At 45.3% G+C, this 8,154-nt stretch overlaps 1 protein-coding gene across 6 annotated transcripts; it reads right to left on the bottom strand.

Moving 5' to 3' along the window:
* Nucleotides 1-699: 699 nt before the first annotated feature.
* On the bottom strand, nucleotides 700-6,536 carry LOC306974303 (GA-binding protein subunit beta-2-like). 6 transcript variants are annotated; one of them, XM_079571494.1, is made up of 10 exons: nucleotides 6,229-6,536; nucleotides 4,388-4,498; nucleotides 4,094-4,261; nucleotides 3,254-3,448; nucleotides 3,138-3,170; nucleotides 3,023-3,089; nucleotides 2,457-2,645; nucleotides 2,285-2,382; nucleotides 1,183-1,495; nucleotides 700-1,084 (listed from the first exon to the last, which is right to left on the bottom strand). In XM_079571494.1, exons 2-9 carry the CDS (start codon nucleotides 4,493-4,495, stop codon nucleotides 1,229-1,231), a joined length of 1,125 nt encoding a protein of 374 aa, XP_079427620.1. In that variant the 5' UTR covers nucleotides 4,496-4,498; nucleotides 6,229-6,536; the 3' UTR covers nucleotides 700-1,084; nucleotides 1,183-1,228. The 6 variants fall into 6 exon arrangements, with proteins under 6 accessions (XP_079427620.1, XP_079427621.1, XP_079427622.1 ...); XM_079571495.1 differs by having other exon boundaries at nucleotides 3,023-3,068; XM_079571496.1 differs by having other exon boundaries at nucleotides 701-1,084; nucleotides 2,472-2,645; nucleotides 3,023-3,068.
* Between the last annotated feature and the right edge of the window lie 1,618 nt (nucleotides 6,537-8,154).

Here is an 8,154-nt window from a genome sequence, read left to right as displayed (position 1 = left end):
CGGTGAATCCGCCTCACCGTCGTGGAACCAGGTCTACGTTTGAAATGGAACCACCAGATTTAGGTGAAAATGACACTAAACATCACAAAGTATCTTTTTTTTTTTTCATTTTAGTGTTTCCCATTAACAATTTTATGTAAAAAAAACAAAACAAAAAAACAAAACTATAAACATCAAAACAAAAACAAAAAGGACATGTACTTGTTTTTTGTCACAATCGTTTTTGCATCAGGCTAAAAATGAAAGATTAAATCTATTCTTACATAAAGTAAAACTGTTTTGTATTAGCACTCTGTTGTGTTCTGTGGAAGTTGGCCTGGTCGCCCTGTGTCTGCCTGGGTTTCCTCCCAGTGCTCCAGTTTCCCACTAAAGTCAGGTACAATTGGGACTTCCCTGAAAAATATTCTGAATCTCAGTAGGACTTACCTGGTTAAATAACAAGAGTGCATTTTGACAGAAACACGGGCATTTCATCATTACAGCAGACTCTTAGGGTTTGTGCTTCTTTATGGCTATTTCCTCCTTATTTTTTAACATATAGTCATGAGAACACTGAATCCTCATCGTCTTCCACTCCCAATCTTTGTCACATTACGATATTTTCAAAATCATGTGGAAGAACAAGTCAAGTGAAGCTGAATTGTTCCCAGAGTTTTCCTCCTCCATCAATATTTATAACTAATTTAGATCAATACAAAATGTATTATGAAAATGATGCTTTTTTCAGAGATGGCACTTTAGAGAACGGTGGGAGTAGAATTATTCAAACAAAATGCAGAGATTTTCCAAAAACAGTTTATGTTGCTCTAATGCAGTCATCATCATTGCTAGTTACAAAAATACAGCTTTATATTTACATACAAAAATACCTCCTGCCGTCGGCCAAAGGAACAAAAGAGTCCAAAGAATGAAAACGAAGCAAAAGAGGAGGAGCGGTCACAGCCTGCTTTAAAAGATCTAAAACATCCATATCACAGGGTCAGGAGGAAGGTCGGCCATCTTACTCAAATGGAGGGCTGTGGTCCAGGGCTATACCAGGTTTAGACCGGGTTTAAGATGGTCAGACTTTAGTCCGGACGTAATTCTGAGCAAGAACTAATGTCTTTAGTCTTACCATCATCCACCAGGAAGAAACTAACTGGAAATAAGGCAGGACTAACCCGGGTCTGAACCAGGACTGACATGGGTCTGATCCGGGTCTCTCCGAGGTGTTCTGGTCCTGGCTCGGTCACTCAGCGGTCCCCGTCACCAGCGTGACTTCCTGCCCCTCCCCCTCGTCCGTCATGATGATTCCGACCACTTCCTCCTCGCCCTCCACCTCTTCCTGCTGGCCGTTAGCGTTAGCGTCGTTAGCTCCCTGGTTGGAGCCCTGGTTCTGGGACATGGCCTCTAGTTTGATGCGGTACTCCTCGGCCTCCTGCTCCTTTCGCAGCAGCTGTGTTCTGTACTCCTGTGCCTTCCTGTTGGCCTCCAGCAGCTGCCTCTGCAGCAGCTCCTGCAACAACAACACACATGTCACACGGACTCCAGGGTTACCATGGACATGGATGAGGTTAGAGTCAGGAATGGACAAGTGTAAAAGGGGTTGTGGAGGGCACACACGGGTACCACTGCCACACACAGGTACCACTGCCACACACGGGTACCACTGCCACACACGGGTACCACTGCCACACACGGGTACCACTGCCACACACAGGTACCACTGTCCCACAGGTTTCAAACATTTAAGAGTCAATCTTCTGATGAGAGGAACTGTGTTAGACTGCATTGTATCAGAACTGTGAGAGAAATACTTGCCATTTTTATAGAATAAAGTGAGCCCTGGGATTGCCTTGACAGGCCTGCAGCATTATGCCGTCCATATTTCCATTAAAACGCACCATGCCATTATCGTGATTGGCCTTTATTTAAATCACAATTAGATTAAAATTAGATGAATTGCCCAGCCCTATAAAATGTGTGAAATTCAGGTGAAAGTAATTGATTTTGTTCTCCTAGAGCTGGTAACCAAATCAGACATGCTGTGTACAGACAAACTTGGTTTCTCGAGTGTTCGCTAAAGGAGGAGCTACTGCTGCTGCGCGGTTCTCTTTAAAACCTCTGGGTTTTGCCCCACTATTGTTCTCCGATACTTTACGCAAATCTCGGAGACGCCCTTACCGGACACTGTTGTCCTATAGAACCGTTTCAGGGCAAGTATCATCTGATTTAGTGCTGCCCCATGTAAATATATCCTGAAGAAGGTCAGGCATGTGCTTTTAGAGCCCTGGTATAATCGTACCGTCTCTGGGAGCTCGGGGGTGGGGTCCAGTTTGCGTTTTCTCGTGGGAGGTTCTTCAGAAACCACCTCCTCCGTCACAGTGTTGGCCGGCACCAGCACTGATGAAGCAGACGTACAGAGTTAACATCAGACTGGGCATTCACAGGGGGAAGCTGCTTGTGTTTGAGCGCACTTATAGAGTTCTCACTTTGCTGTCCATGCTGCATAGTGACGAAGAACGGTTGTGTCACCGTGCCCGTTGTTTGCAGGTTGCCATGTTGGTCAGTTACTATGGTGATGACCCTCTGACCGCCCTCGTTGACCACGGCGTGCTGGACGTTGGAGTCCAGAGCTGATGCGGCCATCGCCTCCTCAGACTCCCCTGAAACCAAATCAAACCCACAGTCACATGGATGATACAGGTCACACTAGTGTGTAGAGATGTCCATCCATAAACTATCTGATGAAATGTCCCTCCTGAGCCTCGGCCTGGGCCTAAAGGCAGAAAGTGCCTCATTTGATCAGCAGAGTGAATACAATACTGAACAAAGTCAACACACTGATGCTTAAATTTCATTACTGAAATACAAATTCCACTTTGTGTTTTACTTTTTTTAAATAATAAAATAGTCCCATTTAGAACTTCATTTATTGTGCTAAACTTTACACCCCACACCCCACAGATCCTTGTGTTTATCCACTGGTACTTTGGTCTAACCTGTAAATCTACACGAGTTCTGCTGTGACCATGACACTGACCTGCGTTGGCCTTGTTGAGCAGCTCGGCCAGGTTGACCACTCCTCCCTGGATGGACGCAGGTAAACCCTGGATGATGAATTGCGGCTGATTGCTGTTATCCATGTTCACACTCACCTGGTTCATGTTTACCTGGTTCTGCATGCCCTCCTGAAAGTACAGAGTGGACTCAACATGACCCAGGACGAGCTGAGGGCTAAAGCAGGAGTGAAGATGAACCTCTGGACTCTGACCTGCAGTAGGAGCATGAGCTCAGTGTTCTGTATGTCGGCTGCGATGTCGAACGGCGTCTTGTCGAACTTGCTGAGCGAGTGAACGTCTGCTCCGTGTTTGATCAGTGTCTCGGCCACAGTGTGGTGGCCGTGCTGCGCCGCCCAGTGCAGCGCCGTCATCTTCAGCATGTCTTTAGCGTTGATGTCCGCACCGCTCTGAGGAGCCAAGAGGACAAGCTCAGTGAACACGAGGGCTGCCTGACATGAGAGTAATAAACGTCTGGAATATCCTTCTAAATAATTCAGTACTGCTATTCAACTGAAACTTAGAACACATTTCCTTATGTGATGATGTCATAGTGTCAGGTGGAGGGCGGGGCCAATACAACTCTATGGGACAAAGGCAGTTTTTGTAAGAAATCTCCAAAACGAAAATGTCCAAATGTTTTTCCTCATCAGTATTTGCCAGTGATTGGATTCACAAACCTGACATATTATTTTTATGGCTGAAAGTCCTTTCTACTGGCAACATCACGCTCATGTTTGTGAATATTGTCTCTTGCCTTTCAGAGAAAATAACATTAGTTTAAGTGCTGACAGAGAAGACAATGAACTTTGAGACAGTTTGTGTTTCATGTGGATTCTCCCAGTAATTCCTGAGATATTCGCCAAAAACTGAGACAAAGCAATCTGCCATTTGCCAGTTACCATAGTTACCAACATCGAACTTTCAGTTGCTCCACCTCCATTTTAGGCTATTTAGAATGTTGTAATGTCACGTGAACGCCACCTATTGACATCAGCTCTTCCCAAACACATTGCTGTCACACACACAACACATTACTCTCTCTCAGGCCTCACCCGGACCAGCAGCTCCACGATGACGGTGTGGCCCTCAGACGCCGCCATGTGCAGAGGCGTTCTGTCCACTTTGGTCCGAGCGTCTCGACTCACTCCGGCCCTGAGCAGCACGTCTGCCGTCGAGTAGTGCCCGAACTGCGCCGCTAAGTGCAGAGGAGAGGTGCCCAGCTGCAATCACACACACACAGTTACCACCGAGAAGCTGCCACACAGAGGATCAGGTGTGAGGCGTCACACTGAGGAGAGGTGAACTTCAGAAACCAATCAATAACATGACTGTGAGGGGAGTAGTACCCAGTCTGTGGTGAAGGGGGCGCCGTTGGCCATGAGGTTTCGCACTTCATCATCGTGACCTTTCCGGGCGGCCTCCAGGAGGCGCTTCCCCAGGTCCACCAGAGACATTTGCTATAAGACACAAAATATAATACAGCAATGATAATCATTACACATCTGTAACATCTGTAACACACAGACCCAGCAGAGATTTGCTGTAACATCACAGTACTGGACTACATACAGAAGCGACGTGATTTCTGACTGGACTTTGGCCGGTGTGCCCTGGAGCCGAGCTAAAAGTGTCAATGCTCATGTGTCTTAGTTTCTCAAAGAAAAGAGCTATTCATTAGTTTTAGATAATATTTCAGAATTAGAGAACATAAGTATATTCCATCAGCAACTTTTACACACGTTAACGCTCCTGCTGTTTGATTAATGACAAAACTTGACCTTTTTTACTTTTTAAACCTAGATTTTTATCTTAACAGTAAATAGTTTTCGTTACCTCATTTACTAATTCACTACAGAATAAACGCCTATTTTGGACAAAGGTAAATGAAATTATTTGGTGAAGAAGCTCGATGGGGCTGAACGTAAGATGAGCCGGTAGTTCTGCACATGTGCTGCTCCGCTCGACGAGCAGCACGAGGAAGCTTCACCGTTAATCTGAGGCTGAGGGAGCGTGATGGACCTGTCCCCCTGAGGACCCCCACCTTCAGGAGGAGGCATAGGGGGGCAGCCGCAGAGACAAATCACTTACTGTAAGTGAATAGAATTGTACATGTGCAGGTCCACTGTGAAAGGATCATCACTAAATTAGCTCGTTAACCCCATAACCCCGCCATAACTGAGCACATTGTCTCCAGCTTTACCCAAATCTAAAACCTTCTTGACTGGAGAGCTGACAGCTTGTAGGCCAGTGTAATGCCTCATTTAAAATCCACAAAACTGGTCTAAACTAGACACGTGAAGTCCGGCTCCTGACTTGTAGAGCACAAGTAGCCCTGAGTATGTCCAAAAAAAAGTAAATCTCGAGCCCATTTCTGTGTGGACTTATGATGGAAATAACCATTGTGCTCATTCCACACGTGTCCAGCAGAGGGCACTGCCATAATAGAGATAGAATATAAACAACAAATAATAGCCACATGGTAAGTGGTCAGTCTGCCCCAGGGTGGCTGTGGCTACAATAGCAGCAGCACACGGAGAGTGGAGTAAATGAATAATGACTACAGTGTACTTTGAGAAACTTGTGACACAGGCTTGTAAAGTGCAATACCAGTGTATGCTGTTATTATTTACTACAGTCCTGTCGGGCTTTTGACCTGTTTTGAATGTGTGTAATAAAGTGGCGTGACAGCAGGGGCAGACCTGGGGGACTTCAGCCCGCCTTTATGTCCGATAACGGGCTCAGGGTCCCAGGCTGCGGCGCAAACGGACAGGGACGAGTTCTCCGCCTCCGCCATTTTCTCTCCCGGAGCGAACAGTCTCCGCCATGTGCCACGTCCTCCCGCAGAGTCCGCGGCCCCTAATCCCCCGTTAAAACCCACCCTAACATCCCCGGTACCACGTAAACACGCTCCGAGGCACCGACAGGAAACCGTTTGATATTAAGTTGTTGGTTTTCCGGGGGAAGTCACGGAGAAATTTCCTATTTTACAGCGACGCGAGAAAAAACTACTTCCACATCCGGTTACAGTCTGAGCGCACGGTCGCGTCTGCAGCCTATTGAGCGGGTTTAAAGCGAGGAACACGGGTAGTTTATGGGTATTCTTGGGGTGTAATGCAGTAGTTGTATCCGTGAAGAGGCCGCGGAGGGCTGAGAGAACCAGAACAGGCCACACTGGAGCTCTACTCACCGTATCCAGCTTGAATAATGTCTGGGGTCCCGCCGATGCTACTGTTAGCGCGTTAGCTCCGAGGCCAAACGCGTTCAAAATGTTCCGCGTGTCACCAGTTTGTGAAGTATGCTAACTCCGGGGATAATTCACTCTCTTCGTGTCTGTTCGTGGACACAGAGAAAAGTCTGTGAATGCGCCAGAATAGTTGTACAGTGCGCCAAAACAAAGCTTTCTGCGCCGCTGCAGCTCCGCGGAGTGCACTGCGTCAAGGAGCGGCTGCGCGCGGAGCTGCGCGCCAGGAAGCGACCCTTTCATAACAAAAGCCTGGAATGAGACTTCTTTTGGTGCAAGACTGAGAAATATTCATTTTTCAAACGCAAGTATGGGTGACTGTTGGAAGAACTGTGATCTATTACCCTGACAAATTCAATGTTGTGTAATAGAAATGTCACTTTATCATTGGTAAGTGCCATATATTTTAACACCTGCACTGAGCACATTAGCTCCAGTTTGGCTCTACCCAAATCTAAAAGCTTGAAAAATAAAATAAAAAAAGTAACGAAAGCAAGGATAAAAATGTGACAAACCGTGCTGAAAATGCGACAAAAACGTGATGTAAACTCACAAAAAAGTGCTGGAAATGCAACAAAAAAGTAACAGAAAAGTGTCAAAGAAGTGAGAAAAGAGTGGAAAAATAACTTGACAGAAACGTGACAAAAACGCGACAAAAATTGTCACAAAAACGAAGTGACAACGTGATAAAAAAGTTACAATCAGTATTGTAGGTCTTAGCTTTCAAATAAACCATTACATTGCTGCTCTCCTGCCGAGAAGCTTGTAGATTTGGGTAAAGCCCAACTGGAGAAAATGCCCTTGGTTCTGGTGGGTGGGAAGAAGTTTACGCAATATCTTTATGTTCAGAGTTTATATGAAATGATTTGTGCATTGGTAATTTTACCCAGTAATTGACCACGTGTTTTAATGTAAAAGTTCTAACTTTAATGAAATGCAAACCATGTCTTTTCTTGTAAATGTGTTGAATAAAGTTTGTGCCAGAAGAACCAATGAACTATCTCAGAGCTTTTATTATGGAGTGTGATACCGGATGCTTCCCTGTTTGCTTTGTTTGCTTTACTCTGGTGTTAGCATGTAGCTGTTAGCAGCGCACAAACATGACAATTACGTTTAGAACTTTGTAAAATGTTCTGAATAATCTCGCTGCAGTGAAAACTCAGACTTTACTGTTTTAACCATGTCACGGGTGTTTCTCCTGCAGCTGTCCGGTTTACAAAGTGTTTCGTTGTTTTTGTGATTCAAACATGGCGGCCCGGAGGTGGACGTGGATCCTTCCTCCGGGGGCGTGGCCTGCGCTCTGCCCGGGCTCAGGCGCCTGTGGGCGGATACGCGAGCGCACCAGAGCGGAGAGCTGCCTGTGGACCAATTTATTTGTCTTTTAAATAAAATAAATGATGAATAAAAGGGCATTACAGTTTTACACACCTTCACTTTCTAGAAATGTAAGAGACATTAACATAGTGTTACATCAGTTTCAGGGACCAGTTTTTTGGTTTAAAGTAGCTCACAGAGTGAAAATATTGCAGATCCCCGGCCCGGACCTGTGTCACCAGTCCATTTTCCCCAAACTGAAAAGAATCAGAATAGATTTATCGCCACTGTCAGTGAACAGGTTCACAACCCTGGGATTTTCTTTGGTGCAAGCGTGCAACATGAAACAAAACTACAGAGATATAAGCCTACTCATATTATTGATATTTAAAGATTTACAGTAGGCTGTATACAATTGCCAATATAAACTCTCTTGTTATAGGCCTATACCATACTTATTAATTATGACGAGATTGTCTGATTTAATATTTGTTTAGTTATTGTAAGTTTTAAGTGATATAATGTCTGATTGTTTGTTTATGATGCATAGCCTATATT

The sequence above is a fragment of the Gobius niger genome, assembly GCF_951799975.1.
Source record: "Gobius niger genome assembly, chromosome: 14".
Classification (NCBI taxonomy): domain Eukaryota; kingdom Metazoa; phylum Chordata; class Actinopteri; order Gobiiformes; family Gobiidae; genus Gobius; species Gobius niger.
The sequence above is the reverse complement of the archived record's forward strand: the minus strand, read 5'-3'. Positions and strand labels throughout refer to the sequence as shown.